This window comes from Pipra filicauda, unplaced genomic scaffold (genome assembly GCF_003945595.2).
Source record: "Pipra filicauda isolate LSUMZ 115617 unplaced genomic scaffold, ASM394559v2 scaffold278_size1010298_pilon, whole genome shotgun sequence".
Classification (NCBI taxonomy): Eukaryota; Metazoa; Chordata; class Aves; order Passeriformes; family Pipridae; genus Pipra; species Pipra filicauda.
Window position 1 is genome coordinate 333,034 of NW_024104396.1, and position 18,756 is coordinate 351,789.

General features: G+C 45.6%; 1 protein-coding gene across 1 annotated transcript in view; it reads left to right on the top strand.

The window, feature by feature from the left end:
* The first annotated feature begins 3,341 nt into the window (after positions 1-3,341).
* The window catches only part of UBE2R2 (ubiquitin conjugating enzyme E2 R2), a 54,139-nt gene continuing 38,724 nt past the window's right edge, over positions 3,342-18,756 (top strand). The window contains exon 1 of the mRNA XM_027722228.2: positions 3,342-3,693. Within this exon, the coding sequence (XP_027578029.1) occupies positions 3,517-3,693 (177 nt within the window). The 5' untranslated portion in view covers positions 3,342-3,516. The remainder of the gene's footprint in view (positions 3,694-18,756) is intronic.

The following is an 18,756-nucleotide window of genomic DNA, read 5'->3' on the forward strand; positions in this document are numbered from 1 at the left end:
CTGGCCTGGATCAGGAACAGTGTGGCCAGCAGGACCAGGGAAGTGATTCTTGCCCTGTACTCAGCACTGGTGAGGCCACACCTGGAGTGCTGTGTCCAGTTCTGGGCCCCTCAGTTCAGGAAGGACATTGAGGTGCTGGAGTAGGTCCAGAGAAGAGCAACAAGGCTGGTGAAGGGACTGGAGCACAGGTCCTATGAGGAGAGGCTGAGGGAGCTGGAGTTGTTTAGCCTGGAGGAGGCTCAGGGGAGACCTCATCACTCTCCACAACTCCCTGAAAGGAGGTTGTAGCCAGGTGGGGGTTGGTCTCTTCTGTCAGGCAGCTCTCAGTAAGACAAGAGGGCATGGTCTTAAGCTGTGCCAGGAGAGGTTTAGGTTAGATATTGGGAAGAAATTCTTTACAGAGAGGGTAATCAGGCACTGGAATGGGCTCTCCAGGGAGGTGGTGGATTCTCCATCCCTGGAGGTTTTTAAGATGAGACTGAACTTCCACCAGAAAACACACCGAGCATGGTATTTCCCAGCCACCAAGGAGCTACTCTGACAGTGTTTCATGTCCTAGCCCTCCAGCCCCCATCTGAGGATGCGAGAGCTGAATTAAGCAGCTTTCTGTAAATCTGAGCTCACTTCAAGGTGGTAAAGAATGAGAAACAGTGGCTGACCTTTGCCTGCAGGGCAAAGCCTGGCATAGCCAGGCAAGCTGTGAATGGACAAGAGAGGTTTATCCATATTACCCCTATGACACTGAGCAAGAGCTTGTCTCAGCTCATGAGACAAGCAATGCCAGTCCCCATAGGAATATTTTCCAGAGTGAGAAGGGATTTTACAAGGGCTGGAGTACTTTACAGCCTGGAGGCAGTCACAAGCCTGGGACCAGGTACCACTGCCGGTGCTGGAGCATCTCTGAAGAGAGGAATGGGGTAAAGCTCAAGAGGCAGGAGAAAGACAAGAAGAGCAGCCACAGGAACAAGGGGGAGGATGCCGTGCTTGTCATTGGGCAATAGCAAATTTGTCCTGGTAGCAGCTGGTACTTCGGGAAAAACATCTGCCTCCTGCTCTCCACTCTGGGCCAAGGTATGGAGAAGGAGCCAGAGTGCCAAGTGCCAAGTATAGACTTCCAAACTGGCCCAGCTGCATGATCTCTCACCAATGCAGGTGGCCCTCACTGTCAGTCCCCTGACTTTGGGAAAGTCCATAGCTCTGAAAAATGCAGGAGATTGATTCAACGGTCATTCTTGCCCACAGGGTTGTCATCAGGATGGGAAAGCATGAGAGACGTGAGAGGTGAAGGGGGCAAGGAAGGAGGTTAAAGCTATGTAATGCTATAGGGCTGTTGGAACACATCATCCAACCTGTTTGTCCAAGGAGCAGGTGCCTCTGTGTGGTGGCCTAAGCCCTGCCATGTGCAGAAGGATGAAAGAAATGCCAAGCACAAATGGGTTGTCCTCCTCCTGGACAATCACTGTTATTTTTCTTTCTTTATTTTTACAATGAATATTATTTATGTTATTCGTTAAAGACTTGCTAAGGAACAGGTGCTGGCTCATGTTCACTGGTTGATATACCTCAACATCTTTGCAATCATTTTTCACTCTTAACCCAGCTGGGGAATGGGAGGAAGGCTCAAAACGGCACGTTCTGGTGTGACCATATTGCATGTCCATGGAGAATGTGAAAACAACACATGCTTTGTGGGGGGCTGCTAGCTGCCTGTTGGTGTCCTATTGTTCCTGGGGGGATGCTGCAGGATTTTTAGGGGACCCTTGGTCATGCAAATTCACTCCTCAAAAACCATTCTCTGTACAAAAACGGCTGTTTTATGATCATGGGTGCCTGTCGGTGGGCCAACCACACCCCGCTGTACTCACCTCCAACCTGTGACTATCTGAACAGGCTGGATTGATGGGCCAAGACAAACCGTATGAAGTTCAACAAGGTCAAGTGACGGGTCCTGCACTCGGATCACAACAACTGCCTGCAGTGCTCCAGGCTGGGGGTAGTGGGACTGGAAAGATACCCAGTGGGAAAGGACCTGGGGGTGCTGGTCAACATGAGTCAGTAGTGTGTCCAGGTGGGCAAGAAGGCTGTATCAGCAATAGTGTGGCAGCAGGACCAGAGAAATGATTCTTCCCCGTACTGGGCACTGGTGAGGCCACACCTCGAGTGCTGTGCCCAGTTCTGGGCTCCTCCGTTCATAAGGACATTGAGGTGCTGGAGTGGGTCCAGAGAAGGGCAGTGAAGACGTTGGTGAAAGGTCTGGAGTGCATGTCCTATGAGGAGTGGCTGTGGGAGCTGGGAGTGTTTAGTCTGGAGGAGGCTGCAGGGAGACACTATTGCTCTCTATGACCTGAAAGGAGGCTGTAGCCAGGTGGGGGGTGAGCTCTTCTCCCAGGCAACCAGTGACAGGATGAGAGGACATAAACTCATAGAATCATAGAATATGCTGAGTTGGAAGGGAACCATCAGGATCAGCATGTCCAACTCCTGGCCCTGCACAGGACACCCCAAGAATCCCACCGTGTGCCTGAGAGCATTGTCCAAACACTTCCTGAACTCTGTCAGGATTGGCGCTGTGACCACTTCCCTGGGGAGTCTGTTCCAGTGCCCAGCCACCCTCTGGGTGAAACACTTTTTCCTGATATCCAACTTAAACCTCCCCTGACTCAGCTTCATGCCATTTCCTCGGGTTCTGTCACTGGTTACAAGAGTGAAGAGATCTGTCCCTCCCCCTCCTCTTCCCCTCACAAGGAAGTTGTAACTGCAATGAGGTCTCCTCTCAGTGTCCTCCAGGGTGAACATACCAAGTGCCCTCAGCCGCTCCCCGCACGGCTTCCCCTCCAGACCCTTCACCATCTCTGTGGATGCTCTCTGACAGCTTAATGTCTTTTTGTATAGCCTAGAGCTGCGCCAGGGGAGGCTTAGGTTCCATCGGGAGAAATTTCTCCACAGAAAGGGTGATCAGACACTGGAAGGGGCTGCCCTGCCCGGGCAGGTGGTGCAGTCACCGTCCCTGGAGGGTGTTCAAGGAAAGCCTGGACATGGCACTCAGTGGTGGTGGATCGGTCACGTGTTGGACTGGATGATCTCGGACGTCTTTTCCAACCTAAGTGACTCTGTGATTCTGTGACACCCCCTCCCCGGTGACCGCTCTCTCCTGTGCTGGTGCTGGGGGGGTGTCGCGGCCCCTTTAAGCGCACGCGGCGAAAGGTGGGGGGGGGGCGAAGAGGGAGGGGCGTGCCGCGCGGCGGCGCGCGCGGCGGCGGTGGGGGGGGGCGTGTCCAGCGGGGCGGCGGGGGCGTGTCCCGCGCGCGGCGGGGGCGTGTCCGGCGCGGCGCGCTGAGGTCAGCGCGAGCGGCGCCGTCACAAAAGGAAGTGGCGGCGGCGGGTCCGTCAGCGCGGGGAGGGGCGGGGGCGGCTCCGGCACCTCCGGGAGCACCGGGAGCACCGGGAACAGCGGCACCGGCGGCACCGGCGGCACCGGCACCCGCGGGGCGGCCGCGGCGGGGGCCGCGCCGCGCCATGGCCCAGCAGCAGATGAGCAGCTCGCAGAAGGCGCTGATGCTGGAGCTGAAGTCGCTGCAGGAGGAGCCGGTCGAGGGCTTCCGCATCACCCTGGTCGACGAGTCCGACCTCTACAACTGGGAGGTGGCGATCTTCGGGCCCCCCAACACGCTGTACGAGGGCGGGTACTTCAAGGTAGGGCCTTTCCCCCGCCCCCCGTGCCGCGCGGTGGGGCCGGGCCGGGGCCGGGCCTGCGGGAGGGGGCTCGGGCTCGGCCTGGGCAAGGCGGGGGGGCCGCGCCTCGGCCGCTGCCGCGCTGGGAATCTGCTCTTTTAGCCCCGAAGAGCCTCCTGCAGGACCTCAGGGAAGGGCGAGAGTTCGCCCCTCCCGCCCCAGGGTGCCCCCGTGGCTCTGCTCTCTGTGTATGTCACAGAATCACAGGGCTGTGGCGGTTGGAAGGGACCTCTGGAGATCATCTGTTCCGTGTTCCCATATCCTTCCAGGATCTGATGGGAACACAGGAAGGATGGAGCAAGACTATTAAAAAGAGCATGGAGTGATAGGACAATGTGTAATGGCTTCAAACTGAAAGAGAGTTAGGAAGAAATTCTTTGCTCTGAGGATGGGGAGGCCTTGGCACAGGTTGCCCAGAGAAGTTGTGGATGGCCTATCTCTGGAAGTGTTCAAGGCCAGGTTCAATGGGGATCTGAGCAACTTGGTCTAGTGGAAAGTGTCCCTGCCTATGGCAAGGGGTTGGAACTGAGTGATCTTTAAGGTTCCTTCCAAGCCAAACCATTCTATAGTTCTGTGATAATATTTATTTCAAAGGAAGAGACTTTCCAGCCGTCCCTTGATAGTTTCACTCATCGATGGCTAATTCAGGATAAAGGCTGTGTTTTCCTCAGAACTTCATGGGTTTCAGGGCTGTTTTACATGATTATTTTTTCTACTCCTGTTTTCTTCCTCTCCAAAATTTCAGAAGGCAGCCTTCAAAGGGCTGCAGCAACACGTAATGGGTGAAGGCAGATAAATGCTTTCAATTCCTCTCTCAGCCTTCCTGTTAATACAAAAAAACTTTTGTACTTGTTATTTCCACTCTTGTACGTACAGCAAGTAAAAAATCTGACGCAGCTATCCCAGAAAAGAATTGAAGGGAGCAGACTTAAATTATCAAAACAACTGGAGAAGGAGGAGTTGCACTTTTCTTTCTTAAAACAAGCAACTGGAAGACCTTAGAGTGTGCAGAAGATATGCTGTATCAGGCACACTTCTCTGCACTTGATGTCTGCTTGGCCTCTGGCAAAATATTGTCCCCACCAGCTTGCTTCTCCCAGCAGTTAACTGTTTTAGTTGTGTCTCCTGCATCTCTTATTCTATGCCCTTTGGCTTCTGTCAAACTGAAGAAAATTTTGAATGGTGTCTTTGCTTGACTAACATGTACCTTTAGTGCCTCTTGGCCTCTCCGGGTCAAGGTTTAAAAGCTTTGTTCCACAAAACCAAAATAACCTGTAGCTTGGGGAATAATAGATTTGAGTCACGTTCAGTTTGGCCTCATTGTTTGAGAGGAAGGGAAGGCTTTGGCACAAGGCTTGCCTTTTGTAATGAGTTGGCTGGCTTACTCATGTAGGTGTGATAGGTGTATTCTTAGACTCACCTCCATTATTACTTATTCAGGAAGTCGCTCCAGTCGTTGGTCGGTAACAGTGTCATCTTCACATCCGAATGGTCTCATGACCTCTTCCTGCACTTAAATTACTCATCCATTTTTTTTCAAAGAAATCATAACGGATCAAAATATGTTTGCTTGGTTGGGGAACTCTCTGGAGTGTGTGTTTGCAGTTGTTCCTGAAAGGAACCTGAAGTGGCCTGTGAAATAATTTGGGGATGTGTGTTAACAAGCATAGATTTAGGCAAGGTTTCCAGTTGCCTTACCTCAGTATTGCGACTGCATTGTCTTTTTGAGTATTTAATGTCCTTGAACTGTTGTGCCTTTCTTCTAAATTCTTTTCACCAGTCCTGTGATACTTGTTTTGAGAGTGGGAGGCTGAGGTCTGGTGGTGCCTCCACCCCTCCAGAGCAGCAGTATTCCCTTTAAGTAGCATGGCTGAAGTCTCTCGTGTGTGTTGTTTCTCTCATCCTTCCTCCAAGAGGAGCTCTGTGGGGGGGGTTTTTGTAGCATCTGATCTTTGGTTATGTATTCTGACTTCTGAGCCACTGAAAAAGTGGTCTTGGACCCTTATTCTGTCCCTAGGGAGAAGTGATGTTCATGACTCTGTATTAGGCTTTCAGATGCATTAGACGTGGCTTATGAAGTCATTCAGAGATCAGATTAATACCCAAACTTTATCTGATGAGTGACTTCAATGATGTATTGATAGTATATGCTGCTCTGAAGTAGTGCTCACCTTGCATCTGTTTCATTTCTCGCATTTCTTGACGTGATGAAATATCCAGCTTCATTTTGTTTTGTATTTTTAGTTTACTATGGTTAGGTAAGCAGGATTAGAAATGTGCAATTACAGGATGTAGCTTTTTTTCGGCTTTGTGGCAATGAGAGTTTGGGAACTGTCTTCCACTTGAAGTGTGGTTTTAGGGTGGGAACTGGAGGAGAAGAACAAAGGCTTCTAGTTAAGCTACAGTATAAATATTTTGAGGAAAACTTGTGTTTAAAGTGACCTTAATAAAGAAAGTGTTAATGATTATTGGTAAGGAATACAGATGCTTGATTTGTGCCTGTGGAAATCTTGGAGCTGGTAACATCAGATTTTGGCGTCTTGGGGAAATACAACCTTTCTCTCTGGGTTGTTGTAATAGCTGAACAAACTGAAAGGAGGAAAGTGCTCTCTCTGCACCTCCTTGACAGGAGCTACTGCTGTCTAAAGCTGGTTCAACATTTGAACAGACTCTGGTTTCAGTTACAAATCCTGTAACTCTAGCATTTGATAAACTGAAGCAGAAAACAAGTCCCGTTGAATGTTTGTTTAAATGGTAGGTTATCAACATGCTGGCTGTAATAAAGTTGGGGACTTCTTAAAAATTCAAGCACAGCATTTAAGCTTATTTTTTCAGCTAGTATACCATGCTCAGTCTGCTGCAGTGCTTCAGAGTTTAGGATTGTCAGCTAGATGGAAAGGGCAGCAGCCTCCAGGAGCAACAACTGTGTGAAGAGCATCTTGTACCAGCAAGGGATGATCCAGCAGCCTCCCCCTCCTCTGTGTGATCAGCTGAAGTTGGACATCTGCAATGGAGATTATATCAACCTTTGCCTTACCTAGTTACTGTATTCCCAGTCATTCTCAATAGTTTCTAATGTTCTGGGCAATGCTTTGTTTAGGTTCCATGTTATCATCCTCCGGGAAGGAGTCGAGCTGTTCCATGCACTGGTTACTTCTCCTTCCTCACTGGCAAGGCAGAAATAGCTCAGGGGCAGTGATGTTAAATCCTACAAAGGAGTTGAGATAAGAGCCAATGTCTGTCCCTCAGTTGCTGTCAGGAAGAAATTGCGTTTGACTAAAGTTCCTGGCAGAATCAGTTGTGTTGGGCTACAGGCACTTGACTGCAATAGATGAACTTGATTTTTGGTCCCAGACTCATTCAAAGAGTTTAAGGGTAAAATGTAGGTAGACCTTGTGCGTCTAAGGTGTTGCTCACATCTAATTCAGTTACTGAGGTTTTTTGAGTGAGAAAGGCAATATTTCTCTCAGAATGAAATGCTTTGTGTTCAGGTCAGGTCAGAAGTGGTGGCTTCTTTCTTAGGTCAGCTGGGATAATACGGGTCTTTTGATCAGAATCCACTGGCCTATGTAATAATTCTGAATTGCTCTGGAAGTGATTGGAATGTGTTCTTCTGGTTTTGCAGGCAGTGCCTGAGCAGCAGAGAACCAGATTGTGCAGCCATCTGCAGAGCTAGGTGTGATTCCACCTTAATGCCATAGTCATCTTCTGTTTGTCTGATAGGGTCCCTCGCTATGTGGCAGGAGAACTTCTTCATCCTTAATTTTGGCTGATACTTAAATGGGGCCCACAGCAACAAAGGTGATTATGCTGTAGTCTGCCGATGATGGGTGTGAGTTGGGATAGATCTCAGTGGCTGAGGGCTGTGCGTGGTGAAACCTTCACCATCTCAGGTGACAGTTCATATCTCTGTCTTGAAATCCAATGTCTTTCTTTGATGCTTGAGCTGTCAGAGCCTGGTGGTTGATGAACCTCTGCCCAATGCCTTGATCAAGTGGTGTTTTCAGAACACTTGCAGGACTATTAGAAAGTGTCTCCTGATGGCTTACTCAAGGTCCTGAATGTTTGGTGCCATTGCACCTTAGCACCACAGCGTTTGGTTGTTTTTTAAAAAAGGCAGTTCTTCTAATTTGTTTTAGTTGGATGGTATTCTTGTGCAGGGAGCCAGTGTTTCAGTGGAGGTACAAGTGAGAAATTATACAAATAGAAACTTCCTTATTGAGCATATAGCACTACCCAGAAGCACGGTTTGACCAAGCACACTGTGTCAAGAAGCATGTTTAATGTAGAGCAAAAGTCAATATTAAAAGCTCCTTCAGAGGTGATTCAGGCTGGATAGATTAAAATTAATACACCTAGCATGAAATGAAATGAGAAAAATTAACTACATTGTTAAAGTTACTATTTGATAGTTCTTAAGGCAGTTCTTTTCATAAGGTATTTTTCCTGCTTGAAGGAACAAGCCTTGACACATAAGTTGGAAGGGGAAAAAACCACCAAGCATTATGATTAGTTTTGTCAAGCAATTTGGGGGCTAAATACTTGTCAAGGCATTGTTATCCTTGCTTTTTGTTACTCATTAACCCTATGCTATATGGAGTTCTGTATTGTTGGATCTCAGCTTCTTCCAGGTGATTTGATTTCAAAGTGATTTGCAGTATTTCTTAATATTTCAGAGCAGGAAATAGAGAACTTACGGATAACTAATGACAAGAATGAACACCATGTTTAAAAGTTTGGTATTGTGGTCTACTTCTCAGAAAGCTTAAAATTAGGCAAATAGAAGTTTCCTAAGCACTTATATAATTATATAACTTGTAGAACATTCAACTCCACAAAAATTTACTTGATTCCAGGGGAAAAACCTGTGGTGCTCTGAGCTCAAGAGCTGCTTTCTGCAGGCCCCTGCATTGCAAGGTGCTACAGAGTTTCTCTCTGAGTACTTGGTCTCCTATTTTTGTTGCCTTTAGGTATCATTGATGGTAATAAGCAGTGGTTTGATGCAGCAAAGGCATACGGAATTGCGGGCAGATAGAGCCCTGCTCTGTAGAGCTCCAGTTCAGAGCGGGCTGTCTCCAAAGCTAAGGAGCCTCTCAACTGCCTGCAGACAGGGAGGCAAAAAACTTCTGATATTGATTCATGGATCATAAGCACAGTTATGACCTCAGACTCTCAGGCCTGGGCAATGCCTGATAGTCCCTCACTCTGCTGTTCCATATAATTCTTTGGATGGCTACACCTGTGGTCTGCATAGACAGCTTGTCCATCCTGTAACCTGTTTTGGACATCAGTGCATCCTCAGGAGGAAATGGGCAAGGTCATTTTGGTGGGCAGCTCCCACTCCTTTCCCTAGGGCTCCTCTGATCCTGGTAGGATTATTGTGTGTGCTGAGAAGCACAGCTAGTGGTTTGCACTTCTGATACTGCCTGAATGTATGAGATCATGTGCAGTTAGGTCCTGTTGTATGGAAAGAGGTGAACAGTAGCACAACCCAACTCTGCCATTAGAATAAAGTGGAAAGCTGTCCATGTGGATAGAGTGAGCACTTGGTTTGCTTAATTGTTGTACAGAGTGGTCCTTGGATAAGGTAAAAAGGAACTTGACTTTTTTTCCTTAGGTAACAATGCAAGGAACTGTGCCTCTTGAAACTTCTTGCCTGTCTTTTGAAGCAATAGTAACTAAAAGCATGTAGTTTTAGATGTGGTTCATATTATAGGAATTAGTGCAAGTTTTTGAGTCCGTAGTGTTAGAAGAGTGAGGGGGGTATTTTTTTTTTTTTTAAATCCTTTAGATCAAGTAGTGCAGTGATGTTATGCCAGTGTCTGAGGGTTTGACACATCTATAACTTTTCAAAAACTCAAACATGTTTTTGGCTCACTGTTTCTGAAGTCACTCTTAGACTACCCGCTGTTTACATGGTGATACATTCACATAGGTGTCTTCTGTATAATAGCACTTTAGGTCTACTGCACAATACTCACTTTATGTCTAGAGGGTAGGGAATGCTGAAAAAAAAAAAACCCTCTTGCAGAACCTTGACTCTGATCTTTGGGGTGCCGTTTGGTTGTGTAGTTCATGGCAGGTTCATCAGGTGTTCAAGGTAATGAATAGCATGGGCTAAATGGTGGAGGTTTTATGTTGAGCGTAAATGTAACTGAGTTCAAGTCGAAAGTGTCGCAGTTACAGGTGGCCTGCAGTGTGGATGAACTAGAGGTTGTGTGACTCATAATACAGCAGGCCCTCTTATAATTTGTCTGCACGTGATCAGATGTGTGCAAACGCACATGCATGTGCACAAAATTAGCTAGCTATTTCCAGAGTGCTGCTTCATTTTTAAAGCCTTAGTGTTTTTATCCAGCATTAGAGGACTTGTGGTTCATCTCGCTAAGTTTTTGTGGTAGTGACTTGCTGAGAATGTCTCATCTCGCCATGCCGGTTTGACAGTAATAACTTTGGCATTGTGTACCCTCCCCAAAGCACTACCAGCCAAGATTACCCAAATTGATTGATTGCCTATCTCCACGCTTTCTGAAATATTTAAAATGCATAAATATTTGCCCAAAGTGGCTTACAAATAGGAGGTAAATGAGAACTACTGAATTAGGATGCATTTAGGATATTTTGGAATCTTGCTTGACTTGAACAAATGTGACCTCAAGATTCCTGGATGTTTGTTTTAAACTGAGGCTTTTACCTGGAGAACAATGACAACATGAAGGGGCTGAACTTTAAGTGGGTGACACGCTGAGGTTTCATAGTATTTGTAATTAACAAAGAGAAGGTTGCCTGGCAGACAGGCTGTGTCTTACTCCTTAAAGTTTTAGTACTGAAAGCATGACATAATATGTTCCTTTTGGTCTATTTTGTTGTCTTAAAATTATGCAGGTAGTTTAAAAGTTTGGATAAACAGTTTTTGCTTGAGGAACCTAAGTCAATAGCAGTAAGGATGTTTGCAATAGCTGTGTGACTCTTCCCCAAGTTATGTATCCTAGTCAAGTATTTAAAACATATGTTTTAATATTTGTTGTAGCTAAATATTTGGAGGGGTTAAGATGCAAAACTCTCTGCCAGAGTATTGAAACAGTGCAAGGACCAGTGTTTAACCAGTTGTGCCACTTGGGTCAATTTTTGAGCGATAGACTCTTGTCCATTGTGCAAAAATTCTTTGGTTCTAAATTAATCCTTAGACACCTCTGCAGCTAGAAGCCTTTCACTGTCAGACCTAGGCAAAGGCTGAAATAATATTCTCTTTTGCAGCACCCTCTTTGGCCTTGTCAAAACAAAAGCCATGCAATGGAGTAGTTTTGACTTACAATACGTTCTGTGAATACGCATTTGTTCTTGCATAAAGTCTGCTCGTAAAGGCCCCTTATTCATGGATGTAAACCACACTGGTGTGCAAGTGTTTGCTTATCTTGGCTAGAATAACTATCTGTAAAAGCACTCACCTTTATTAAAAGAATGGGCTTCTTATAATGTATTGAGGAAAACTGAATTTCATCTCTGTGTTCCCAGTTACTTCTCTGCAGAACAGTAACTGTACCCACACTTAGTACCTGAATGCTTTTCAGTGGTGCATTAAGCAGTATAACTTGAGAGGCTCACAATCTCTCCTGTACCTTTTAAGTATCTTGTAGCTATTACCTAAATCCCTTCTATTTTGTCATTCATGTGGTAACAAAACGCCCCTACCCAAATGCTTGAGATGAAGGTGCATGGCATTTTTTTCGTTAAGGTGGAAAGAAAAGGCCTTGTTTGTTCTTAATGATGTTACCACTTCAGTGAGATCTCTGCCTAACCTCATTTTTTATTGCTGAGTCCGTGTTACTCAAAATGCTAAGCAAAAAAGACATTGAGGCACGACTCTTATTGACAACTTAGTGTTCAAGTTCAGTGTGTGATGGTAACATTTTTTCTCTCGTATAATTCTCTGAGTATCAAGTGGCTGTTTCTTGACACAGCCATAGTCATGTTTAAACAATTCTCTATGAGGACCTATTGTCACTTTTTTTTTTAAGTACTTCCAAATGAAACTAAGCATTTTATATGCTGTCTTATCTCCATTGGAGCATATAAAAATGAAAGTTTTGAGACCAACATATGGAATGATTTCCATTTCTCAGTCTCTGCCAGAAAACTGAAAGCTTATGTGCTTCAAAATTTGACTAATATGCTTTCTGTGAAATTTAACTGATTTTTTTTTTTTCCTGCTGGTTGCAGTCTTTGATTTGTGTGGAAGGAACTTGGCTGCCTTTGGCCTTAAATACAGCAATAGCGGCACTGCGGGGGGAAGCTGGGTAGGAGTCTGTGAACATTTTGGCTTTTGTGTTTTGAAATTGGCTGAATTATTTTTGAAAACTTTTAATACTGAAGATTGTTTTGACCCTCAGAGGTTTATGGGCAGACTCATCAGGAGCTAAAATCCAGCCTCACTAGAGTAACTGTTACTCTGGAGATGTATTTTAAATTGCAATAGTAGCTGAGTACATGGTCTTGAACCTGTCTCATCCATGGCTATTCTACCTTTGGAAAGAGATCGGAGTTGTACTGGCTACTGGTAAGGAGGGATGGCATAAGGAATCTGCCAGTCTTGGCCACTTTATTCTGGGTGTTATGGAATAAGTCTGGGTTCTAGTGCTGTTAGAAGTGATACTCAAGTTTCCCTGATTCAAAGCAGCCTGCTTAATGTTCAACTCAGACATATCACTATTAATTTTCATGCAATTTTCAAGCTTGTCCTGCACCTACTAAGCAGTTGTTCACTTTTGTCCACGTCTGTGGTGTAAATGATGTGCTTATGCTTGAGTTCTTTAACTGGGGACCATACTTTGCCTGCGAGGGACAGCTAAGTATCCTGCTGGCAATCAGCAGAAGTTGTGAGAAGCCATGGTGGGATGGCTGCTGTTGGTGTGTGGGACCTACCTCAGACAGGGCATTTCCTGCTGGCAGTTGTAGATGTGTTGCTAAGTGGTGGATCAGGTCAGGTTGGGATAAGGGCCATGAGTAACTATCCCAAAGCAGGGCATTGCCTGTTCCTGTGCCTTGTAGGGGTGCAGTGAAATGTCACATGGGCATGGCTTCAGCATGTGCACTGTGGGGTGAAGTCACAGCCCCACAACTGAAGTTTGAGGAGTTTGGAGTGTTGCGGGGTGTTGGGCCATTTTCCATGGGAGCAGTGAAGCTAACTAGATAGTTCCCATGGACACAGCCTTGAGCTGTGTGGCTGAAGTGCAGGTGCGCATTCCTCAATGTTTTTGTGGGAATATGTTTGTGTTGTGTGTGTGTGTGGGAAAGTAGAAGTGGGAGAACCTAATAAAAGGCTGCCTGCTGCGCTGAGCGGGCAGACATCTCTTTGTCCCACCATCCTCGTGTGTGTCGTCTGTCCTTCTTCCCCCTTCACACCGGGACCCTTCGGCAGATACCACACGTGCACCACACGTGAGATGTCTCCTACTGTCCAGGCAGCTGATGCCACTTTCTCTAGGGTCAGCTCTGTGCAATGGCAGAGGCGTGGAGGAAGGTTTTACCATGCTTGGCCATGAGAGACTTGTCATCATCATGCTCCCAGACCTCTTCATTTGTCTTGGAATCTCTTGGAATCCAAGGCTGCCTGAGTCATCTCCCTCTCTTCCTTCAACTCTCTTCCTAAACTGGAGTAACTGTACTTTGAGTCATGACTGCAGGCTGACATAGGGTCACCACGTGTGACCTGGTTAGAGCTCCTGGTGTCTCAGCCTTGTTCTGTCTCATCTTCTCCTCTGTAGCTCTCAGCCTTGAGCATGTAGATGACTTTCACCTATTTAGAACCATAGAATCATTAAGGGTGGAAAACACCTCTAAGGTCATTGAGTCCAACTGTCAACCCAGCACCACCACCATGTTCACCACTAAACCATGTCCTCAAGTGCCGCAGCCACACATTTTTCCAAGAGAACAGTGAAGTATTTTTGACCTGCCTACATCTAACCTATGCTTCCAAGGTGGCTAGTGCCTGCTTTTAAAGCAGAACTGATGCTAGGACAACCTGTAAGTTATACTGCAAACCTCTGGCAGGAGGTTAGTGGGCAGAAACAAACCCTTTGTTTGTTGGCATCTGCATCAGTTCTGTTGTATCTGTAACTCTTGCATGCATCAATTTATTTGGGGTTTACTTTTTGTTCAGCTTGCTTTAGTTCGTAGCTGAGGTTATAAGTAAGTTTTGGGGTTTTTCTTTCCTCTCTTTGCTAAGTATAGAGCAGTGAGTCCTGTGCTCTAGAAAGAATAAGAGATACAGTATGTTTCACAGAAAAAATTAGATTGGAAAAGACTTCTGAGATCGAGTCCAACCTTTGACTGATCACTGTCGTGTCAACTAGACCAGAACATTGAGTGCCATGTACAGTCTTTCCTTAAACACCTCCAGGGATGATGACTTCCCCACCTCCCTGGGCTGCCCCTTCTGATGTCTACTCACCCTTTCTGCGTAGAAATTCTTCCTAAGGTCCAACCTCAACCTCCCCTTGGTGCAGCTTGAGGCTGTATCCTCTTGTCCTGTCATTGGCTGCCTGAGACAAGAGCCTGACTCCCACCTGGCTACAACCTCCTTTCAGGGAGTTGTAGAGAGTGAGGAGGTCTCCTCTGAGCCTCCTCTTCTCCAGGCTAAACAACCCCAGCTCCCTCAACCTCTCCTCGTAGGACTTGTGCTCCAGTCCCTTCACCAGCCTTGTTGCTCTTCCCTGGACCTGCTCCAGCCCCTCAATATCCTTCCTGAACTGAGGGGCCCAGAACTGGACACAGCACTCGAGGGGTGGCCTCACCAGTGCTGAGTACAGGGGGAACAAACTCTGTGTAAGTAGTTGGTTTTACATGGTTGTCATCTAAACTATTTTAAGTCTCTTTCTAGTAAAAAAAAAGTACTGTGAAGGAGGTGTTTTATGGCAGAGGAACATAATGATGGCACGGGAAAGGAGTTTCCCTGTTCTCAGAAGGGACTTCAGTTTTGTTAAACTACTTTTGTGTGATAAATAATTTATCCAAATGTAGTAATGCAGAAAAACTGAGGATGACAAAATTTGGGCTGATCTTAAAACCTAGTTTTAACGCTTGGTTGGCACATTGAATTTGAATCCTAATTTGTGGATTAGTAACTACAGGACGTCAACTTGAAATAAGAGGGCTGTGGGAAATCAACCTCTTCCAAGAAAAGTTTGTGTCTGTTACTAGATGCTTTTATCAAACATCATCTTCTGCTAGGGAGCAGCCAACAAACCTTCTTCATTATATGTTTAGCTGACCTTTAGTTGGTAAAACTTTTAAATATTGTTGTGTCGTGTTTGCTCTGAATGCGACTCGCTACAGCCTGATGTTAGACTGGGTGAAAGGGATGCACAATCCAGAAATGGTCATCTATTAGGCCTTTTGTGTGGATGAAGCACAGCACTTGTCCAGAACAGTCTGCAGATGCTACACAAACAGGAAGAGAGAGCCAGTGCAGTGCTTTGTTCATCACCTCTAGTGACTGTAAGAGGTGCTCACGTGAAGGACACTGGGATAACATTGGAGGAGCCGTGTAGACACACAGGGGTTTGCACAGCTTTGAATGTCAAGTAGGGTCAAATGTTCTTTCACCCTGAAGAGTAATTTAGTGTACAGGGACTACGTTTTCTAACAGTGATGAGTTCATATTCATTATTCTGGATAAATTAACGTTTTTATGTAAAATGGGTGTATCTTCTAATAGCGTAATTGACTAAATCTGTAGGTAGGAAGTGTCTTGCTTTTTATAAATAACGCATGGAAAGCTTTCTTCCAAAACAAATTCAACTTGTATGTTTACAAGTACAGTATTTAAATTCAGTATAGCTGAAGAAATTGTCAAGTGAATAGCTTTCAGGCTGCTTAAGCACAAAAGCAAAGAGATTTTTTCAATAAGAACTTCTGCTTATTCCTGGTTTTTAAAAATAAAAGCCTGAGCAGTTTCTTGAAGCACCCCAGCACAGAACCTGATGTACTGACAAGTCACACTCCTCTGCACAGACTTTGTCCGTGAGGCAGCTGCGGCAATTCTCTAAGAGCAAAAATAAAGCTGGGGTTGTGTAACTTAACCTGGGGGAGGAGGGGGACATTCCTAGTGTTGAAGAGAAAGCCATCAAGTCAAGGCCTCAGTATGTAGGCTTGTGAGATTTATGCTATGCAGGCTTTGCAAAGAAATCTCAGAAAGAGTGTATTGTGGAGAATCTGGGTGAACTTGTTGGAGGGGGCAAAGTTGTCCCTTGTCTGCCTCATCGTTTGAAATGTCAGAGGGATCTGCACTGATTTTGAAGCTAACCAGCTCTTCTACCTCTCACCTCTGGGATTTCTTTCTTGTACTGTATTAATTGCTCCAGACTCTTGTGCACTTCCACTATAGCCACCCCAGGTCTTCTCTCCTGTTGCTTTGAAGGGTAGGTTTGAAATAAAGCCTCTCAGCAAAGAGAAACCAGCATGTGGGATTTGATGTCAAGTGTGGAAGTGTGAAATGGCTCATAGCTCAGGAGCACATCCAGGGAAACAGCCTGGTGTGGCATGTCGTGGAGCTGGCACGTTCACAGGGCAGGATTTGGTTCCAGTCAGTTAGGACGAGGTTTGAGGTGTATTACTGACATGCCTCTGAGCTCTGTTGTGCTTGTCACCCGAAGTGCAATTACCCAGGCTATGCCACAACACTGAGCTTAAAACACATGGGCGGGAAGCCAAATTCTGCACTTAGCAAGCACTTTAAATAGAAAACTACAGCACAACTGACCTGCAGGTACCTTTCCTTTTATAAGGAAAGCTGGTGTTTCTAACGGCCTTAATTATAAATGCTGTTGTACAATATTTATTCACTAAAATAATGTTTAGTCACAGCTTAATGTGATTGCCATGTACGGTTTGAGTTTCAGGCAGAATATAAAGCCTTTACCTTGTCTAGTTTTGTTAACTTTATATAAGTAGGTACAGCAAAAGAAGTACATGGGGCATTCTCCAATGACACTGTGGCAACCATGGCAGACTACCAAGGCCCACAGTAATAAACCATTGGGATCACTTTATAGTGTTTAAGTATGTCTGCAATGCAGCAGTGGCACATTTGACCTGTAGTGGGGTCTGGTAGCGACAGCGTGATATTTAACACCAGTTGTGAACTGACCCAGCTTACAAGCTGGTTTTGTAGCCCATGCTTAATCCACGTTGCCATGGCTTGGCTGCAACCAGTATCCGTGCTAATGGATGCAAAGCCAGTACAGTCGCAGCTGTAAATCTCTCAGGCACAGCAACCAGGGCCATGTAGACCTGCTGCTCTCATGTGGCTTGAGATGCTGGTGATACAAAGGTGCTGATAGCATTGTTGGCATTAGAACTCAACCAAACCTGGCTTAACTGTTTTTGTTGGTTTATCCCATATTTTATAAGATGTAAATTCTGATCAAAGCTCTTGCTGTGATTGAACTTGTGAAGCCTTCTCATTTCAATCTAACAAAAGAGGGTTGGGGGAAGGGCAGTGTTAGGCAGGATCTCATTTCCATACTTCTACTATTGAGAAACTCCTAGAAATTGTAGTATATCATCCTAGGATTTGGCTGCTTGCAGAGCTCAGCTGACTTTGCCACCGGGTTTCATGGCTGCCATGGCAGGAGAGTTTGACAGCTTAAGCCTCATTTAGTTAAAACATGCATATAGTTACGGGGATTATCCACTTACTAGTTGCTTTGTGGAGGTTCTGTGATATTTTTTAGAAAAGACACTCATGTGGGTGTGCATTTCAAGGCCTGTGCTGAGTTTGATAAGTATAAGAAATATTGTGTCACTTCCTGTTTCTCTTGGTAACAGACAACAAAATTGAAGGAGGCTTCCTTGAGTTATTGAAAGCAACAGCATAGGCATGCATAAACCTGGTTTGGATGTATACCTCTGCGATTGCCTCAGTGCCTTGGAATTTAAGCTATCAGAATTCTTCCAGCTTTACAGGAAACCTGGCTTCTTAGGGCATAATTAAAACAAAGCTGCTCCTATGACAAGAACTACAGATTCTTAGGACAGAAGATCTCAAAGGCTACTACTAAAAGTTAAAAAAACAAAAGCCAGATTTCAAAACTACTGTTTCTGGCAGCTGATTTCCTAGAAGTCATGATGAACGGAAGGGAGGCCCAAGATAGATGAGCTGAGGTGCTGGTGTTGATGAAGTGGTTGTCTTGGCAACTGCAGTCACTTAAATATCTTCAGGAGAAAAGCAAGCAAATGTTAAGATTGAGAAAAAGCAACGGGCTGACAGAAGAACCAGGAGCAATGAGCAGCTTGAGGCTTATACAGGGAGCTGATTTGACTATAACAGCAAGTTGCTGGTTTCAGTGGTGGGATTCTTGAGTGATGCAACCCTGATGGTTCTTCTCTTGTAATGACAGTGTGCCTGGCTGCCCTCTTGATGCATGAGGCAAGATCTCTTGGGAGACATCTCCCAGGGTATATTTGTCCCCAGAAAGGTGACTGATGCATGTGGTGTGCATTCAGGTTCTACTGGAGTGCTTCATTTTGCGGCCCCACTCTTCAGTGTAGTCATACAAATATTGCAGCAAATCCCAGTGCAAAATAAACCCTGCACGCAAGCAGATAGATACTAGTATGAGAATTGTATTCCATGTCAGAGCTAAACAGCTGAAGCTGCAACTGTGTCAGGGATTGCTCCTGGTCTCTGTAGTGCTTTCCATGGTGAGAAAGTGAGCCATCTTACCATGTGTGTTTCGCTAGCCGTGATTGCACATGTTGATTTGTTGTTCTGTAGATAAAACTGGTAATTTTTAATCTGATACTTTACTTCTGGAGCATTTAATTCTCTTCCACTTCAGCACAAAAAGCAAAACCCAGAGAAAGTCCAACCGAATAAAACAAGTGGAGTTTGAGCCAGTTGTTTCCTGCTGCCACAAGCATATTTGTAGCTGCCAACTATGACAGGTATTTCTACAGTCACTGAATCTTAAGCAGAACACCAGGTGCTCGGAGAAGTTACAGAAAACTAGGTGTACTCTT